The sequence below is a fragment of the Vanessa tameamea genome, chromosome 6 (assembly GCF_037043105.1).
Source record: "Vanessa tameamea isolate UH-Manoa-2023 chromosome 6, ilVanTame1 primary haplotype, whole genome shotgun sequence".
Taxonomy (NCBI): domain Eukaryota; kingdom Metazoa; phylum Arthropoda; class Insecta; order Lepidoptera; family Nymphalidae; genus Vanessa; species Vanessa tameamea.
The window spans coordinates 3,874,571-3,896,151 of NC_087314.1; the positions used below are offsets into that span (position 1 = coordinate 3,874,571).

A 21,581-nucleotide genomic window follows, 5' to 3' on the forward strand; every position below is an offset into this window, starting at 1 on the left:
CTTGTGTTTTATTATTCTACCAACATGATCTATACTAATATTATAAATTCGAAAGAAACTGCTATTGCCTGCAATTGCCTATTCTATGGAAGTAGGAAAAAAGATAAATAAGACTTAGATTTACGTATTTCATGCGATTTGCTAATGCATCAGCTATATTGTACACTATCAAGAGTTTGATTAATATATAATTATTTATAATACAACACTATTGCTCTTAACCACTTATTTCACTGTTCAAATGTTGTTTAATTGGCTTTTTTCCTGTTGTGGTTGGAATAGAGTATATGTCCGTCGGTCTCTTACGTTTTCACCGAATTTGGGGTGAAGTAAACTTGAACACCAGAAAGTATATTAGCTTTTTATACCTATCACCTGAAGACCAACCTCTAAAATGCAAACGAAGCTGCGGGCGATAACTAGTTAAAATATATATTTCGTTATTTATTATTAAGTAAAGATGAAAAATATTTGTTAAATGGCATTACCACTGCCACTTAACTTTTACTTTCTCGTTCTGATGTTTCGTCGTTATCAAAAACTCCATTATGACATTAATTTTAATAATCACGATCATCGAGTAATTTCAAGATCAGAATTGTTTATCTTTACTCCTACCATCGGAACTATATAGAGAACATTAGTAACTTATCTATTAATAATTCTAATAGTTTTATCATAATTCTAGTCTATGATACTTAATGCTTAGGTCGATACTTCATCTTGAAGGGAATTCAACTCAATGAAGCTTATAGTTATAAGTCTCGTGTCTGCCTTTTTAAATATTTTTTAGAGTTACAAATATGCTAAAAAATAAATGAAAAACATGTTCGAACTTTCATACTTTAATATATATTTACTTACAAAAATATATAACCTTAAATTGATTTGTCATTAGATACGTGAATTAATTATGTCATTTGTCATTTTATTTTTATTTTTATTGAATAACTATAAACAAATTACACGTATACAAATATACAGTATTGTCACTTAAAAATACATAATACTTCTAAAATAACCTTATCAGTCAAAGTACACTTAGAAAGTATGTTTATAAATATGATTAAATAAAAGACGATTGAGAGTTGAAAAAACCAGAAATTGAAGAGTAAATGCAAGATAAACAAAGACATAAAATTAAAAACGACTGGAAAAAAATAGAAACTTTCACCGTTAGTTATAAAATGCATTTATCTTAAAATCCGGTCATGTTAGACAAAAAATAGTTGTAGCTACCTAAATTTGCATTGAGCTAAAAATTGGTACGAATGCTCGGGACACCATTATAAATGAAATTTGAATCGCCCCTTATCTAATTGTATTTAGCATAATATGCATAAAACCGCTGCTTACGTACATCACTAGAGCTGGAATAGAAGTAAATTGAGGAATCCAACTTTTTGAATAGTTATATGTCAGACACAGAGAGTCAGACAGAGAGAGTCACTACTCTCGAAGCAAAATGCCCACTTTGACCTGATTAGAAATGTTTGAATATAATTTGGAAAAAAAATGAAGCACCATACATTTCTGGTATGGTAGTATAAAATTGAGAAATATAATTATATCACATTTTACCTAAAACTTTATATATTAAAAAACGTTTTTAAAACAGTCAAATATTCTGTATGTTTGTCGAATTATTCAGAATATGTAGAAATATATATCATAATATTTATTAAAAATTCAATTTAAATAATAGCACCCAATTGCCTATTTAGTATTTACTATACTTCTCAGAATAATATATAATTTGTATTTATCTTAGTATTATCACATTATACGTGAAAGCCAATTTATGTTATAGTAGATTTTTGGTTATTTATAAGATCAGTAAATCAGATACAACCGCCTCTTGCGAATCCTGACTTATATCATTAACACTTTCCTGAGTCAAATCCACACTCGACGGCTTAACTTCCGTGATTTTATCTTTAGCATGAACACAATCAGTATTATTCACTAGCCTCTCATTCTCCAGCCGAATCAACCTCGTTTCTTGTTCTTCTATTTTTAATGTCAAGCGGTCGATTTTTGTCATAAGATTTCTCACGAGATTTAACAGCTCGTTATCTTTTTCTTTCTTTTCGACAAGTTTCAGAGACTGAGTGTCATCAATTGCACTGCAAATTGAAGCTTGCCGAACAATATTGTTAACAGTATCACCCATAGTTTGATTCTTATAAAACTCAGAGTTTTTGAATTCCTCTTTTTCCTCAGTGCTAAGAAGGAAATACACTGCTTTTTCGACATCATTGGAATCTATGCTAACCAGCACTTCTTTTAATTTTTTTGCATATACTTGTAGAACTGTCGGTTTTACACCTTGTATTAAATTGTTGTCTTTATTCCAGAAATACGGTATATTTTTTTCGATAATGGCGTTGTAAAGATCTTCAACCATTTCACGGTAAATCACACTAATTTTTTGCTGCCAGTACTGCTTGTCGGTCGCTTCAACCTTCCACAGGAACAGGGTTTTAATGTAGTAGCTCGCGATTGCTTTCATACCAAGCTCATCGCGTAATTTCTTTACCTGATATTAATTTGGTATATTTACATAAAATTCATATTTAATAATTTAAATAAATAATTTTCAAATATTCAGAGTAACCATTATTTTCAACTTAAGAAACAGAATTAAAAAATAGAATTACTTTGGTAGCTTTTATACAAAAAAATCATTTTATTAAATTTTAAACGATACCAATCGTATAGTCGTCTTCAATCCTTGACAGGCCTTGATCATGTCCCGTTCGTAATAGTGGAAGGAAAGCCGCCAAAGACGGTTTTTCAGGTCCACATCTTGTACAGACTTGTTTGGCTTTGGCACCACTAACCATTCCTTTATCTGAGTGTTCTCCACGGTTCTGGAATATTTTAAATGTAAAAGTTTACTGCCCTAGCTACTGTAGTGGATCCTAGCGAGATGTAAGGCAGTAAATTTTAAAGGCGTTCTAAAATAAATATAATTTTAATCGTAATTCTTGTAACATCTCTGATCGCGAATGGCAAGGCATTGGTAGTGAAAGGTTTATAAATGTCTATGGGCAGAAGCACAACCCACAGGCTCATTGGGTAGGACAACTACGCGTTCAACGAAAAAAAATTTTACACCAACCCAAAAGTCATCATCTCCAAGACACATTAGATGTGAAGTAACTTACCTATAACCTTCAGGCCATCTTGGCAGCATGAATCTGATTACAGGCACAAGGTCAACGTCAAGAAGAAACTCCTCATCGCCTTCGATATTCCTTATATTCAACGTGTAAGCTGGCCCCATGGTTTTGTATGATAATAGGTATGTGACTCCAAGAACGGTGACCTTATCATTCAAATCGTTAACAGTTCTTTGAACTATTTTATGCAACCACTGTCGGAATTTATTCTGTAGCAAATACTTATCCGTATCCCGCCAGTCTCGTGTTACTTTATGACAGGTATCCCACTCCTAGACGGATATCAGAATTAACCATAGATTTATAGGAGTCAAGTATATAACATATATGTAAATATTTGTAAAGTTTTTAAGTTCGTTTGGACACAGGTGTGATATCACGTCTCGTAGTTTTTTTTATCGTCAGTAGTTTTGGTATAAAGGTAAATTTGACGAAAAGAAAATATTTACCAGATCACTCATCCATCGTACTCTGTATGGAATAGCCAAGATACGACCAAATAACATTTAGGTGACATGATCATTGAAATTATGAATTTTTCGTGCATATTTTATATTCAATTCAAATATTAAGGAAGAAGAATGGGATACTTAACTAAAAACTCACCTTCTGTTTATCTAAATTATCAAAAGCTTTAATAATTTTTAACTTCACAAAGCCGGGTTCGTCATTCTCTATAATGATGCCGTTTTCTCCAACATCAGCATAGTTGACAGGGAGGCGGATGACGATGTCCATATCAAATTCATCAAGCTTGCTCACTTTTATACCGTCACATACGCTACCGGCATACATGACCTGTGGAGTAATACTTTATTCAATCTCAGACTATTATATTCACTTTTCATTTGTCATTTTACAAATCTATCGCCAGTACAAGTGAAGCCACCCTCTGTTCGAGCTACCTATAGTCTATTCAAAAACGTAGAAGAAGTAAATACGAACAAACCCTAGATTTACCTCCTCCTATATATAAACTCCTTTTTTGTGTGGCAGTTAACGTGCTATAAGAATACAAAGTAACTAAGTTTTATAATTTTTGTTATATATCATATTTAGTATAAAATTGTGCACGCGCCACACAAGTGACTAGCAAGCGGCGTTGGCTTGGAGGACATGAGACAGCGTCGTACGACCAACGACTTTCCATGACGTCATACGTCATTCCATGAGTTCATCTCAAGGCGCGCCTAGGGACGGATTTTTTCGGCAGCAGCTCAAGGTCCTATGGATATAAAGGAGAGTAGGGGCTTTATATCTACATTTAAGAAACGGCGGCGTTAAACTGGCACATTACACCACTAGATCCATTCTCCGCCTAATTCTGATAAAAATGTCCTTCCCGGGAAGTAGTTTTTGGTACACAGTGGGACAGTGTCACAGTTCACAGCGAGTGGCACTCGGAAGTTTGAGGGTATATGATACAAGAAAAGACGTCCTTCTATTCAACGGTCCACGTCGGGATCATCTTGAGGGCGTATATCTTATACCTTAATTATCATGAACGGACGGACGGTAATTAAAGTGGAGGCCCAGAAGATATACGGTCAAATGCCTTTGAGCAGTACTTACTTCGGCTAGTTCCGAAGCTCATCAATGCCGCTACTGCCTTGGACCGCCTTCTACCCAATATGGCAAAACCGAAATCTCCATGGCGGTGTTTATAGTACGTTTGTGGAGCGTTTCATACAGTGCAAGCATTTGTATGAACGCTCTTAGTGATCAAATCAACGCTAAGTCTGCGGAGACTGCTGGGAGCGGAGTCACAGCATTGAGAGCGATACGAGGCACGCACTACGGTCGTAGAGTGTCGTGGCTGATGGCCACAATTCTCACGAGCGATCAACCCTGGAATTTCTAGTCAGAGATTCTCGTGGAGTTGTACGAGTCCGGATGGCTATGTCTAGCCCACTCCACTAAAGAATATCGGGGATAAGGAGTCGGCGCTATGTATACGATCTTCTCCCGTTGTAAGCGTCGCTGATTCTCTCGTCAAGATTCGAATTTCGGAATTCTAAGTTCCAATTTTAATATTGGAATATTGTCCTTAAGACCTTACTGTATATCCACTCTTGACATCGTCTTCCCTACCTACTAGTACTATCGACATTAGGATGGATTGGGTATACAATATTTTTTCTGTTTTCTTTCCGATTGCTGGGCCTCTTCTCCCTTTGAAAAAATTACAATTTTTCTACTACCTACAATTTTTATGGAGTACGTTTCTCTAACAGTAATATTTATTGCCTTAAACGCGAAAAACATTAAAACTAATCGTTTTTTTTTTTCAAATTAACCTTGAAAATAAAATTTGCGGGTATATTGATCATGTTCGTTATCAGCGAGTCAATATACAAACCAAAATTCAGACCTATCAGAGGTATTTGCAAAACGGAATCCCTGTTAACTCCAGACTCTTATGTGGTCTTGTCGTTCTTAGGCCTAGTGTTTTTTATGTAACAGGCGTTTCACAAATTTTCAAAAATAAAAACAATTAAAACCTGTCTCATAATAGATTTAACCTAGATAAATCACTTAAAACGTAACTCTGTACATATGGTAGTATTATATCAAATCACTAGAAATTTTCAGTTACCGTAAAATCATATCATATCACAAGGTATTTCTTGATATCCATCAGATATACCTACAACATATCTACATAATTTGACATTCCAACGATCGCCTACTTATATTCATAATGACAAGACAGTATGATAAACAGATAAATATTATAATTATAGTGATAATTAAACGGCCCTTATTATTATCCTCGTATCATAAATAATGTCCTAATTTATCGCTTGGTCCGAAACATACATATATCTATTATCATAAAATGTATGGACTTCCATAATAAATTCATAATATAAAAGAGGTATTAAAACTAGAGTAGTTAATACAAGAACACAAGAGATAAAGGTTGTTGGTGAATTAATTGATATTTGACATGCTAGATATATTTAACCAGGATAATATATCAGACAGTACTCGGTACATTGTGACTTGTGAGTGTGAGATAGTAAAAGGAATGGATACCTTGTTGTAATTGCTTGTGTATTACATATCAAGTATAAATATAAGTATACAATCAAAAAAACATTATACTAATCTTTGAAATAAATCAATAAATACTCATATATTGCTTCTATTTGTAAATAGAACACAAGTTTTTTTTTTTATTAATAATGTAACTAAAATTTATTATATACAAATTTTTCACTTACCGCCACAAGAAAATGTCAGAAAAAGCTATACTTTCCTTAAATGGGTAAAGGCTATTGTTCAGCAGTGGGAACATATATGCATTTGCACTTATATGCATATAATTTATTTAATATATAAGTGTAATAAAAACTAATGTACATTATTTAATACTAACCTGACTAGCATATTTCTTGAAATAGTTGCATTGCTCTCCCATTTTCTGTTTAAAAAGCTTAAAGACACTATTAAACACCTCCTGTGACTTTCTCAAATCATTTTCTTTTAAAGCAATGAACTGGTTAAAAACTTCACCCAGGTAGACATCTAAATTTTTCTTTTTAGCCGACATAATAAACTAAAATAAGAAAAAAAAGATTAATAAAACAGTAGAATACTGAATACTAAAAAATAATGCACTGAACCGCTGAATATGCAATGAATGTACATGTTTAGATTGAATCTGTTTACTATGCCGGTATACCAGAAGAACCAGAAGAAACTTCATCTTTGCCACCAGTTACAATACATTGATATTAATAAAATATAACTAATAATTATTATATATTGTTAGAGACTACGCCTAGCCTCCAATACAGTGTTACGTCATAGGATGTCATAATTAATTATACCACATTATTATATATAATGATTATAATCGAAGCTATTTATTTTACATTATTATGTACTTGTAATAATAATAATAATAATAACTCTTTATTGTACATATACGAGAAAAAAAAACTTACATTCATTAACACAATATTAAAAAAAAAAGAAATGTACAACAGGCGGTCTTATCGCTTAAGAGCGATTTCTTCCAGACAACCAGCATGGAGGAGTTAATGTGAAAAAGCAGAAAGCGGGTGTACAGCACAGAAGTTAAATACTATATGAAATTATATTAATACACAAATGATTACACTAAACAAGATAAATATACTACACAAATACATATATATCAAAACATATAAAACATACATACCTACACATACATATACAGATATACACGTACATACATAAAAAAAATAAACATACATACATACATATAGATATAGACAGCATGTCATAAACTTATGTACGAGTACAATCGAATACAAATATGAATAGCTAGTGATAATGTAATTGACAGCAAACTTAAAGTCTTAAATAGTATTCCTTAACTTTATTTTTAAAAGATTCAAGTGATTTCGCATGTCTAATACAACAATTATTGTTATAATTAATTGTTTAATAATTTGTACAACTTATTATTTTATATGGAATAACATTGAATACTGGCATATTACACTATTTCTTATTTTAAAAATGATTGAGCTGTCATAAGAAAAACAATTGGATGATTGTGAGGCGTTGTAAAGAAATATATAGAGATTGGAACATCCTTGTAAAACATAATTTTATTTTGCTGTCCCTAACTACTGAAATTACAATATACTTATATAATAACCCTGAATAAATAATCTATAAATGCTTCTTTTTATTATTATTATTATTATTGTCTTTGTGGAATCTTCATCTTTTTTTATATATCATAAGCTATTAAATTTAATAATTAGCAAAGTACTGTGTTTGTGTAGATAGGTAACTGGTATTACAAATTTGGTTTTATTTAATTAGCATGTTTGTAAAATGTTTGTCAATGTTTCTATCAAAATAATCAATACAAAATTTCTAGATAAACAGAATTGAACACTTTTATTTTAACACCATTTAACCATTATACTTTAATACAAGGTGTATTAAACATCACTTTAGTGATGATACATTTTTACTGGAAAAGATTTTTTCATATGTTATTATTTGTGTTCTAAATTGTAGAAAATAGATGGAGAAATCTACATAATGCAGGTAAATTAACTGATCTCATCCAGCAGTAGCAATTATAAGTGATTTTGATGGAATGATTTGTGTTTGGTTGATCCCCGAACAAATGTTACACACCAAATAAATATAACTATGAAACCCACACTATAAATGAAAAAAAAACTAAATATATTTTCACAATAACATATATAAATATATTTGTTTTTTATATGCCTTACAAAAATAAGTTATCTAATCTTTTAGTCAGTTTTTTTTTAAATAACACTTACTATTATAACACCTACTATATAGTATTACTTACCTAATAACTTATGATAACAGCTTATATTATAAAAAATACTAAAATAGTCTGTAAAAGTTTGGTTTACTTTATGTAAATAAAAATGTTTATTTTTTCATATACACGTCATTATTCAAAAGCTAAGATAGATCAGATAATGATAAAAGTGGTTATTGAACCAAAAAAATATATAGAAAAGCTGTTATTTTAACGGGTGCAGTTGCTAAGTTTGATGAAGATTCAAGTGATTTTTATGGAATAATAAAATATGACAATTCAATCTGAACAAATACTAACATTCCAAATTTAAAGTAATTCAAACATAATACATAAACCAAACAGATCAGAGTTAACATCCAAAGAGCATGTATAATCTGAGATTACTAATCAACACTTATAACATATAACCGGGTCATTGAAATTAGTGAAAATTAAAGGTTTGGTTTACCTATAAATTTATAAACTTAATAAACTTAATACTTACTATAGTCGCCAGACAACACTTACAGACTTTTTTTGCTATTCACTGCTTTAATTTATATGGTTTATATTAGATTTTTTTTCTATCCAATTAGATAAGATAATCTATCATCATTTTATGAATAGCTTTATGAAGTATACTTTAGTCATACACAAGGTGAGTAAATTATACAAATTTTATATCCAATTATACGATCGGACAGCCCTGTTCAATTTACAATCTTATGCCAGAAGTTATCGCTTTATACTCAAACTCAAAATTCCTTTATTCAACATATACTCTATTCCAATGGCAATAGGAAAGAACCCAAACAAACCATACTTTTCAATATCACAAGTGTTTTACTGATAAGTCAACTATATGATGTACTACAAACAGTTCTTGATTAATATATCTTCACTTGTAATACACCAATATTTCACTTAACTAAGTCAAATTAAACACTACTACCGGTTCGGAAAAAGGAACACCTGACCTGAGAAGAACCGGCGTAAGTAACTAAGTGGGTTTTTCTTTTTTGTCAAATTAAGTATACTCTATTCCAATGGGAATAGGAGAAAATATAAATAAACAACTTTGACCTTGAATTGACATGACATTTTAGTTACACTAGTGAGGAGAAAATTATTGAGTGAATGGGTAAAGAATGCTAAGGAACGATATATTTTATTTGTTTTACGTAATTTTTTAAATAAATTTTATGTAAATTGCAAGAAAGGTACATATTCAAATTTTTAGATAGCAGCATTTTTAGGCTTAAATAAAAATGTTCAATCAGCGTAGTCCGTGTTGAAGGCAAATCAAAAGTCAGTAGGCAAAAGCAAAAGGTAAATACTAAATCGGTTACAATTACAGTTCGCTTAAAAAAAGCCAGGTCGTAAGAAAAAAAATTTTGATAATTCCGAATAATATCTTCATATTCATATCCATATATATCATATCCATATTATAATAAATTAAATAAATATATATTTAAAAAAATATATAAACAGTATGTTAAAACTAAAATAATATATTTTTTATCCGTATAAATTTATTCATTCTCCATTCGTTTAGCTAACATCCTTAGTGAGGCCTCCATTTTAATTGTTCGTTCATCGAAAAATGGCGTTTTGAATGTTGGTAAAACTGTTTTCGTTAATTTGAAAGTCAAATTTAAGTGGATTTACGTAGTTAAGTAAAATATTATTATATTAAAAGTAAAGATATATTAATCAAGAACTGTTTGTAGTAAATCATAAAGCGGACTTATCATCAAAACACTCGTGATATTGAAAAGTACGTTTTGTTTTGGTTCTTTCCTATTCCCATTGGAATAGAATGGAAAAGATTGGATAGAAAATGGAGAGATTGTGTTTGTTGAGAGGCGTATTGAGCACACTCGGTGATTTACTCGAACCACTTGCAAATAATTCGACCAAGATGGAAGAGTGAGTTGAATAAAAATAATATTTATATAATGAGTTAATATCAAAAAGTTTCTATCAATACTTTGTGATTAAATTTAGAAATATTTACCGTACTATATTAGAAACTTGTGTGAATCATTATTGGAATGGTAAAATACGGATTAATTATAACTTTGTGAGCTTTTCTGTAATATTGTTACGAGCTTGTAGGTAATCAAGTACAATTGGTGGAAGTAAGAAGTGATTTACGTACACACTATGAAATTCAATAAATATTTTAATTAGTTTGAACTGTTTATGCATTGCCTGAAATATATATATGTATATATATTTACAAACTATGTATATTTTATTTTTGTTCAGTGCGATTTCCCGTTCTTCGGTACCTGTTTCGCCGAATATTACGAATCTAAATGCTCTGCTCGCCGATATTTACGTCAGATACATCGCACTCAAAAAGGAAGATTTTAAACTTCACTACCGTGTTTTTACTGAAATTTTTAGTCAAATTCACAATAATATGAAGGAAGTTGACAAATACTACAATTCATAATAATCTTTTCCTGGTATATGTATAAAATATATTATATTTGCACAATGGTGCATATTAGGATTGTTTTTTTAACCCTTTTCAGCTATATTTTTTTTATAGTTACATAAAATTATGTAACTATAAAATACTACTAGCTGTGTAATATTTTTTTAGGTTCAATTCGCTGGTAGTCACTATGATAGACTCCGAATTAAAAAGCCGGATGAATTTGATGTGGATATTGTAATCGACTTGCCAGTAAACTTACGCCGTGACAGCAACCTTAATGAAAGCGATATTATCATAGAACCAAATTTTCCTGGGCTTGTCCAACTACGAGCTGGTGTTCAATACCAAAAGCTATTGGTGAGAGACGGCTTAGATTGTCTAATATTAATAGAACAGCGCATGAATGGTTGGATGAAAAGAACTATATCCTTCGATCCAAATTTACTCATTGGTTCAAAAGTGTTGGTAACCGAGCGTTAAATCTATTTCCAAGAAGACGATATTTACCTGCTTGTTGCGTTGACGGCATATCTTACACTATTCGAACCTCCGAAAGTGGTCCAGCTTGGACTTTAATAATAGAAGCCACAAACTTTAAGTTGGATGTTGATCTCGTTCCCGCGCTAAGATTTCCGGAAGATCGTTGTTTAGAGGCGAATGTAATCCGCCCAATACTACCAGAATGTCGAAGAGAATATTGGATGGTGGTGCCCAAACCAAATAAAGGCGGTAACACAACCCACGACGAAAAACGTTCATGGCGCATAGCTTTACAGGATCAAGAGAAACAGTTCCTGAATAACACGTATCAGTTGCGCCAGGCGATTCGTTTTGTAAGTTCTTTCATTAACTTTATAAGTAATAATTCTATGATTTCAACCCGATATATGTTTTGTAATATATGTTTATTTATTTATATATCATTGTAATTAGAAAATGGTACAAGGGGTGGTCAAATATCGATGGGACGGACTAAGCGCTAATTACCACTTTTTCCAGATAATCCAACAGAAAAGGAGACTTTGATATAGTAACCGATATTGTTCATAATATTTATTTAAGCATGAGACATTTAATGTTGTAATTTTAATTTTAAATACTAACATCATGACGTTTAGATATAAAATATTTACTAGTTTAGCATTTATAATATATAAATCGTCATCATTTCACCCAAGATGTCCACCGCTGGACAAAGACTTCCCGTAAGGATTTTCACGATATCTGGTCTTGCGCTTTCCGCATCTAACGTCTTTTCGCGACCATTGACATTGTAGGGGTCTGTAACGCTTCGTCTTCCTGTTCGTGGTCGCCACATAAAAAAATATCGGCTCCAGGAATTTGTAGACTATGTTACTAGAGCTCTTACCAAGGCTGCCGGGGACGAGAGGGTATGGTTTTGTTTTGACATTCACTTAGGGATATTTGCCATAATAGCCATGTTTCTCGGTTGCAGTAATATGGTCATGGTCATGTTACTCGGAGAGACGCTATGGCCCGTTATCCCGAGGGAATGTCTAACAGATATTCACGTCACGACATACCAATAAATATATATATAATAATATTATTATTGGTTCCTTTTCTATGATATTAAAAGTGTACTTCATTTTTTTTGCAGTTGAAGAAATTTCGTGATTCGCAGAATATGAATGGAATAGCAAGTTATTATATAAAAACTCTTTTCTTATTGGAATGTGCCGAATTGCAAGCAAAAAAATCAATGTCATATGTGGCAGACCAGCGACATGGCAACACTATTTAAACGTATGTTACGGAAGTTTTACATGGCTCTCGAGAGAAAAGAAATACCATATTTTTGGAATAGACGTCACAATTTGATAGGAAGTCTCGATCAAAGTTTAATTAATGAGTATAAAACGAAAGTTCAGCAACTTTTGTCCATAATGGACAATTCTTATAATTATGAACAAGTAGCTAAATATCTATTGGACGACAAATACGACAATGAATATAAGGAATACAGATTGTTACTCTGAGTATTATATACTTGAAATATATTTTATGTGAATATAAACAAAATATTTTTTACATCGACAATATTGTGACAATGATTTATAAAATTACTAGTGGGTCGCACGCGAAACTTCTCGTTTCTTCAACAGATTTTTACAAATTTCGTAACCTATGACAATGTTTTTAATGGTTTTTTTATTTGTTAATATATTATAAAAAAAAAAATTTTATATATTTAATTTCATTATAAACTGACGTCTGTTGGCTCGATTTACATATGTTTTTTTTATACAGCCATTGCGCCGCTCTTTACGTGGCCAGTAACTTGTCCGCTCTCTAAAATTATTTATTTGTTAAATCATAACAATTTAATAAAATGCAATCAATAATCCTCTTTATTTATTTATATATATGTAGATAGATAAATATTTTAAGATTTAATCAATATAAATTATTCCAATTTTTTAATTCTTACGTAATAAATTTTTAAAACCTAACTGTGTTTTTTTTTCTCAAATCATTTTATTTACATCTATATTTCTCAGCTGGTTAAATAAGATAATACATTTTCCTTTCTAATTATTGACATCAACACAACGACAATAAAACCTGAAACGAATGATCTTTTTAGTATAATTTGGACGAATGTCTAAAATGTCAAATATTTTTGTATTCGTCACTTGGTCTTCGTTACTTTCATGTTTTAAAAAGTTATACAATATGAATAATGGTGTATACATGGTTATAGTAGTATATAAAACGTAAGTAGCTATATATATTATGGGAATATGATACAAAAGTATTGTTTTACATTTTAGTAAATAGTGTTTTACGTTCACAATACGATTTTACTCAACGTAACGAATTAGTAGTCTCTTGGGGACAAACAGTTAGCGATTATCGTAGATAACTTGTGGATCTGCAACGATAGAGGATTGTTTATCGCGTGTTCTTTTAAGTAGCTATTTAAACTTAGTTTTGTCCATACAAATCGAACTATATACTTTAAAAAATTTGAATACATATTGTATATACTTATTTAGCTTATTAATATAATCAGTAGTAAATATTGTACCCCTAACCTCTTTGTTACGGTTTGAAGGGTAAGTGAGCTTAGTATATTTACAGGCGTAAGACTAAAATGCCTAAACCTAGTTGCTTACTATATTTAAAAAAACGATTTGTTTACCTTATGAATAATAGAGGTAATAAATTGTCATTTAAATTTTTTTATTCTTTTTTAATTTTAGCAATGTTTTTAGGAATTACTCATATTCCTATTTACCCCTCCAATTAAGCTTAAAGCTTGTACTAGGAGTGAGGGCTACAATAACCCAAGTGTTCAGAATCGAACCTGCTATTACGCAATGTCAATGGCGGAGATCAACTTATCATCAGATGACCTATAATAATACATGTCTTCCCAGGTTCTTAGTAAAATTTGTGTAGGTAATGATGAGTGATCGTGATGCATGGGTACCGATTGCTGCGGGCTTAGTGCTCGGGGCCGGTGTCTTGGCGGTAATATATAAACTGTTCCTGACGAATAAATCCAGCTATGCCAAGGGAAGTAATCAGAACATTGGAGCTATACGATACGTATGTAGTTGTAAGAAAGACGGAGAGAGTTTAGTAAGTCGATTGTCTATAAAATATACCTATACATTATTATTGTGTTAGTAACATTGCCCATACGCACACATTATAATAAAAGCCTTATATAAAAGATTGCTATTATATAAGGCCACCTTTTGTACCATTTTTATCAATTGTATTCTAGTCATTTATTTTTTGCTATTGTAGATTTGAATAAATTTAGGTAGAATCAACATCTGACGAAAGTTTAATGTCGAAAGAAATAAAATATTAAATTAAGCTTATTTTACTTATTTTATAAATATTTATTGTAATAAAACCTGTATATACCTATTTATTTGGTTTGATAATTTTACCATTACATAAGTAATTGGTGTTTTTAATTTATATATTTTATTGATATTTCAGCAGATGTAGAAGATATTTCTCATAATGTATTAAACGATTATTTTTTATTTATTCATTAGTAACGGTCACTTTTGATCACGTGTAGTATGTAACTAGGTACATGTATATTTATGACGCATGATTATTTTCTTCTACGGTGTTGCAATGTAAGAAGTCACAAATAAAATAAGACAGTTTACATATTTTTCAACTTAACTTTAACGCAATCAGATACAGTTACATTAAGGCAACTATCAAAAAGCGAATATATCTTGTTGGACAGGTCAAAATGTAATAATATTCTATGGAAAATAAGAGTATGGTCTATGGCGATAGCATAGGTAGATAGTAAAAGCAACTGATTGATAGTTTCACTGATGGGCAAAAGCCTCCCCTCCATTTTGACAAGGTTTGCGGCTTACTTTACCACGCAGCTCCAATGCTATCCGCATCTAACATCGTAGAAACCGTTTCTACGATATTAGATGAATTATAAATAAAGATTAGGCCCATGAATTCAGTGGTTCTTGTTCCGGGCTTAAAACTCAAAATCATCGGTTAAAATTGGAACCAATGGACCGTCACGGCTCTTTGTATTAGTGTCTAGAGATAAACAGGATTAATGGCCAATAGTGATAATACGCACTTATATGTTGTATGCGTTATATTTGATGAAGACACTGAATGAGTTCTGAACATTTCGTGTAACTGGTGAGGGAGCCATCTGCCCAGCTGTGAGATACTAAAAGGCTGTATCTGTATTGTTTTGTTACGCATGGCTTGTTTCACACAAGAAAAATGTAGTGTATATTCAGTATCTCGAAAAATATTCAAATCCGTCAATAATCCTATGGATGGAGTCATTTAATATCAAAGCGAATCTGTGTGCTATGTCAGCTTTCATTAAGTAGGTACCTAAGTGTTCTTAATTGTAGTTCTATATTCCTAAGAAAGTAATAAATCGATATCAATAAAAAAGTAATTATGTCCAACTCTGTATTACCTAATATTACGCAGTTTTGAGTTAGCTAAATTTGTTGTTTTGATCATTTAGGAATATATCAAAATACATTATAAGCAATATTACATTTATATCGAGTAAAAACCGCTATCTTTCCGAATGATATGAAAAACTGTATGTTATCGTTCAAGAACAATACACTTTTTTGTCTCGTCATCATCCAGATAGGTCAAGTGGTTACTGGGAAATCGGTGAACATAAAAAAGTATACACGTCGAACATTATTGTACGAAGTTTATTGTAACGAGATACAACGTTCCGATAAAGCATGTATTACGATATCAACATCCTGTGTTCCTTTACATAACGAACAACAAAAACATTGTTTATTTGTTCGTAGAAATAAAAATTACTTTGTTATTCTACTAGTCTATAAATGTGTCCAAGAGTCGACTGTTAGGTATAATATCATATTAGTAAAAAGTGGTAAAATTACCTAAGTCTAAATCTCACTGTTTCTGATTAGACAAGAAGCCTAAAAACTCAATAGCGATAATTATAAATCGACTTGAATGGGAGAATTGTTTTCGCATTTATAAGCCAAAATGACTTAGATAAAGATATAAGCCACGCTGTAAACTATATATTTATTTATAGCTTACACCGCCCCAGGGCCGGATTTAAGGGAGGGCAACCGAGGCAACGGCCCTAGGGCCTCCCACAATTGAGATTCAAATATCGATCAAATATCAAGTTAACAAATATCTAGATATAGTCAAATTATAAAAATGTTACTAATTATTGTTTTAAAAGTTACCGATACACGTAAATAAAATATAGCTTACTGACAGAAATTACAATATTCAAATTAATCAATAGTATAATTATTTATTAGGGCCACGCATCTCTCTGATGTTTTTTAGTATATCGTTTTTTTTATAACGTTATTTAATTATTTATTTTTGTTATTTCTTTTATCATTTAATTATTGTCAAGAGGTGTTATATTTATTTAATTGTGTCTATTATTTAATACATAATATGTTGCGTACTTCGCTCCAACCGGATGTCCCGCTTCATTTTGTTTTCTTATGGCTATTGTTTTTTTCAATAAATACAAACATATATCCGAGTCATTTCATCGAAATTTAACTAGCGATATTTGAATTATTTTGTAAATGAATAATAATTTCAAAACTGTCTTGGAGTATATTTAAAATTGGAATATTTGGAGTTCTTATAATTTCGTTGATTATTATTTAGTAATTATAATACTCTTATTTTCAGTGCCAAATCCATCGAAAAAGGTAGAAAAAGAATGAAGAAGAATGAAGTTCCCACTTGTCTCAATATCTGTCACATAAAAATGTCAATAAACGTCGAAATTCTATTATACAATTTTAAATAACAAAATTTACAAAAATGTTTATTATATCCGAATCGTCGACGTGTTCTTTAATTTTTTTTAATAAAGGAACCTAAACGATCTAACAAACATGTGCGACTGGTGAGAAACAAATATTTTTTATAAGTAACAGCTTAAAAAGAACTCTAATTTATATCTGCAAATTGACACCAGAATCGTATGTCTTCCAAAATTACAGATTACAGATACAAGAAGACAGAGAAAATATAGATTTCCTTTATTCTTGATATTATTAATAAAGAATGAATTTATAGTAATAAATAAATACAATTCAAAAGTGAATAAAAGATGTAATGTGTATTTTTTTAGTGCTGAAGAACAAGAGAGCCAAGAAAGCGACCTTCGACAACGCCAAAGAATACCAGTAGTTGACTCATCACAGTCGAGTTGGTGGGTTTTACAGTGGTGGAGTAGTTCCGGTTCAGGACACGGCGATGATTCCACGGTCAAGGTGTGGTTTCCTATTCTCGGCAGTACAGCAGCACTCATGGGCTTGATGGCTTTACTGTATAAGCATTTTAATAAATTAAAAGCTTTGGTGTGGAAAACTAAACCAATTTGCGATACTAAGGTTAAACGCGTAAGTATAATCAAAACTTATCATCGTTGAACTCTGTGTTTATTTATACCTAGTTAAATATTTTGTGTGTATAAATATTAACTGTTTTTACTGCGATGGATTTATAATAGTATATGTTTCACTTGGTGGTAGGGCTTTGTGCCCGTCTGGGTAGGTACCACCCACTCATCCGGTATTCTACCATCAAACAGTAGTACCCGGTATTGTTGTGTTCCGGTTTGAAGGTGAGCCAGTGTAATTACAGGCACAAGGGACATAACATCTTAGTTACCAAGGTTGGTGGCACATTGGCGATGTAAGGAATGATTAACATTTCTTACAGCGCTATTTTATATGGGCAGTGGTTACCACTTACCATCAGGTGGCCTATTTGCTCGTCCGCCTACCTATATCATATAACTATAAAACTACTAATTGCGCTATATACTACAAAGTTTTCCGGCACAGACCATACTCATTTAGACGTAAACAATTTTACTATTATTTTAAATATTGATATAATATTACTAACAGTATGCAATAAAACATGATATCTACTAGGGATGTTACGAACCTCCGTAATCGTATCCGAAACCGATATTTTTTTATATAATTTTGTTTTTGCAAAGTTTTATACTTCAAGAAAATATCTCATTGCTTTTTAAGCCTATTTGTTAAATAAAAGCCTACAAAAAAAAGACAAATTTCAAAATAATCTAATTTGCGTAACATAAACTATTTAAGTACGTAAGTTTCATCGTTTTAAGATATTTTTCTTCAGCAACATATTATTTATTTATAAAGCATTTACAGTTAATTAGTTGAATATTTATTAGGACTAATTGAATGAACCTTTCAGAACGCGGCAGTAAGAGTGATAATAAAACAAATATTAGTCTGTACCTTTATTAATCCCGCTGTTAACTGTGTGTTGCCCTAGAAACGAACACATATTACATTGTAATACAAGACGCAAGCCGCTTTCCAGCTAATTTATATTTAACACGAATTAAAATAAAATGCATTGCTATTGTTGCAGAAATCTTCGCCAGAAAAAATCAAAATATGTGTTTGTAAGGATTAATTTAGACTTATCTTGTTGTCAGCAATTTGTTGTCAGGAATTGCAAAAAATATCGACGACTTATATTAAAATAAATAATGCTATGAATCTAAACCCTAATAAATATTGAAATAAAGGCTAATAAAAGTGAAAAAGGCTTGATTATTCCACCATGTTGTTCAAATTATTTCTTAGTTTATAGGGGGAAATAAAACAAGCTGCTTGTCTCATTGTCCCTCGTTTATACTTATCTGAAAACCAACATGCTAAAAGAGGACTACAATAGCAAAGTGCCTAAAAGGACCGAAATAAATATACCATCAATTGAAACAAAATATATTTATTAATACCACCTTCATTTACAAATTATTTTCTTTAACCGCCTCAATCGGCTAATAAAACTATTGCAAGTCCGGGTATGTAAAAAGACACAACCGATGTAACAAAATGTCCCTATTTTAACGTTAGTGCCCTAAAACGAGGAACATTAGGATCTATCGTACAGTCCGTCAATAATATGTACTCAAGTTAGGACCTAGTCATACTAATGATTTCGAAAAATACATTCGAGTTATTATATCACTTTCAATTTACTAAATTGACAAGGTACTAAGATGTATTACATATTATTAAATCGATGTACTACAACTTAATCGATATACGTTAAAAACTCGAGTAATTTCGAAGTGATCAAGTAGCCTCTTTTTATTTTAATATAAAGTTGATTTAATTTTTATCTGTGTTAAGTTTTGTAAAGGAATTGTTCTCTATAGTTATTCAACAGATAGAAAAACATTTTCGACGATCACAAAATTAGTTTCTGAAATTACTCGGGTCTTATTAATCTAGATTAATTATAAAAATAACTAGACCTAAATGTTTTGAAACTGATATGCTTAATGTGGTGTAACTTTGTCTGCACAAACAAAGTTAATTCGTTTTATTTAATTATATAATTCAGTGAATAATTGACAAAAGTTACACCGTTTCCTTTGCGGATGTGGTTTTATGAAGGTAAGGCGAGTGTAATTATATCAACACATATTTATACAGTCGTTTATACAAAATCAAGTAACCGAGTTATTTCATTATACATATGAGATGTTTTGATAACTTATCATTTTATTGATTTTGACATAATTCATTTGAATTTTATGGCGAACTCGTAGGTTTTTAATCCTGCTGTATCGTTATTGCGTAATCTTGAAACTCGTAATTATATATATAACTTCTTATTTATTATTATATAATTCACGGACACAAAAAAAAAAAATTAAATTGGCGACATTAGTATAACGTCTCATTTGAAAATGAATTCTAACAGTAAATATAAAATACGCGTTACAATCACAAAACCACACCAATCAGTCGAAATATTCACATGTTTATTGCACGATAACTAATCTGCTTACTGTGTATCGTTTAACAGGTACAACTGACAAATATTACTTCCTACACCATCGATGGTTGATATTAGTTGACGTTTTTTACTCAATTATAGTCCATTCCAATCAATTGTTCACAAATGAAATATATATTTACATGGAACAACAATAAACGGATCTAGGAATTGACTTGTATTATGTATTTAAATGAGCGGCCTTAGACGGATGCATTCGATTCCAGTCGAAATAATTTTTATATCTTTGATTGCACAATAAATATATTTTTTTTGCCTGATTTCAATTTTATATTTATTATTATATTTTATTCTTACATTCTAATAAGTGTATACTTACGATGTAGTAAAAGTTAATGAAACCACACATTTAGGGTATGCGTTGAGAAGGAAAATGTTAAGAAAACTTATGACCGCTTCCAAATTACTTTGCTAATACAACATAAATGAATCTTTTCATCGTTTGATATCTTTTGTTTTTATCTCTAATAAATTTTTTTAACAATCTATTGAAAAAGAATATATATCAACAATTATGTAATTATTTGGAATGGACTAAACATGGCAACACTATTCAGTATTACCATATGATTGTTACATTTTTTTACACTATATTACTGACGGCCACAGATATATTATAATTAGTACACAAATAAATTTAAAAATGTTTGGATGTTTCCTTTCGAGTTTTGTAAATACTATAAGCACAATAAATATAATATTAATGTAAGTTGGCAACAATTTTAGTTCTATGTATTACTTATATGATTTTGTTTTAAAAAAAAAAAAGACTACATAATCTGGAAGGTATTTTGATTTAAAAAAAATATGATATTTCTGAAATGTAAAAAATAATATTTTGAATTTGCAAAATAAAACTCCTACAACACATTGGACGGATACAAAATTGCTTTTTATCCGAATAAAGTTAAAGTGAGAAAAAATCTTATTAGACCTGACCGTGCACTTTCGTGACAGATTATCTAACGTCTCATTAATTTCACATTGTTTATTATTTCATTAATTTTTTAAATTATACTGAACTTAAATGAATCAAACAATAAACACACGAAAATCATGTCGAATCGTTCCATAAGTGTCGTGATTTATCGACTATTTGTAGATTTTTTTGCAGCAATCTTATTTTGTCTGTAAATCGGAACATAATATTTAATCGTTATCTTTATTTGGCACTGATTTTTTTTTCACTTTGTATCTGAATATATTATTTCAGGAAATATTAATTTAGAGATAATATATACTCTATATTAAATGATTTTTTATTTAC

General features: G+C 30.7%; 1 protein-coding gene, 1 long non-coding RNA gene and 1 pseudogene across 2 annotated transcripts in view; 2 read left to right on the forward strand and 1 right to left on the reverse strand.

Annotated features, from left to right (window-relative positions):
• Positions 1–1,810: 1,810 nt before the first annotated feature.
• Positions 1,811–21,581, reverse strand: part of LOC113393362 (cyclic GMP-AMP synthase-like receptor) — a 186,452-nt gene continuing 166,681 nt past the window's right edge. Inside the window, exons 2-6 of the mRNA XM_026630208.2 lie at positions 6,568–6,747; positions 3,792–3,983; positions 3,171–3,457; positions 2,711–2,873; positions 1,811–2,539 (exon numbers count right to left, since the gene is read on the reverse strand). Of these exons, the coding sequence (XP_026485993.2) occupies positions 1,826–2,539; positions 2,711–2,873; positions 3,171–3,457; positions 3,792–3,983; positions 6,568–6,741 (1,530 nt within the window). The 5' untranslated portion in view covers positions 6,742–6,747 and the 3' untranslated portion in view covers positions 1,811–1,825. The remainder of the gene's footprint in view (positions 2,540–2,710; positions 2,874–3,170; positions 3,458–3,791; positions 3,984–6,567; positions 6,748–21,581) is intronic.
• On the forward strand, positions 10,304–13,003 carry LOC113393361 (cyclic GMP-AMP synthase-like receptor; annotated as a pseudogene).
• LOC113393534 (uncharacterized) lies at positions 17,138–19,020 on the forward strand. Its single transcript, XR_010309161.1, has 3 exons — positions 17,138–17,354; positions 17,583–17,853; positions 18,872–19,020. It is a non-coding gene; the product is annotated as an uncharacterized LOC113393534 (long non-coding RNA).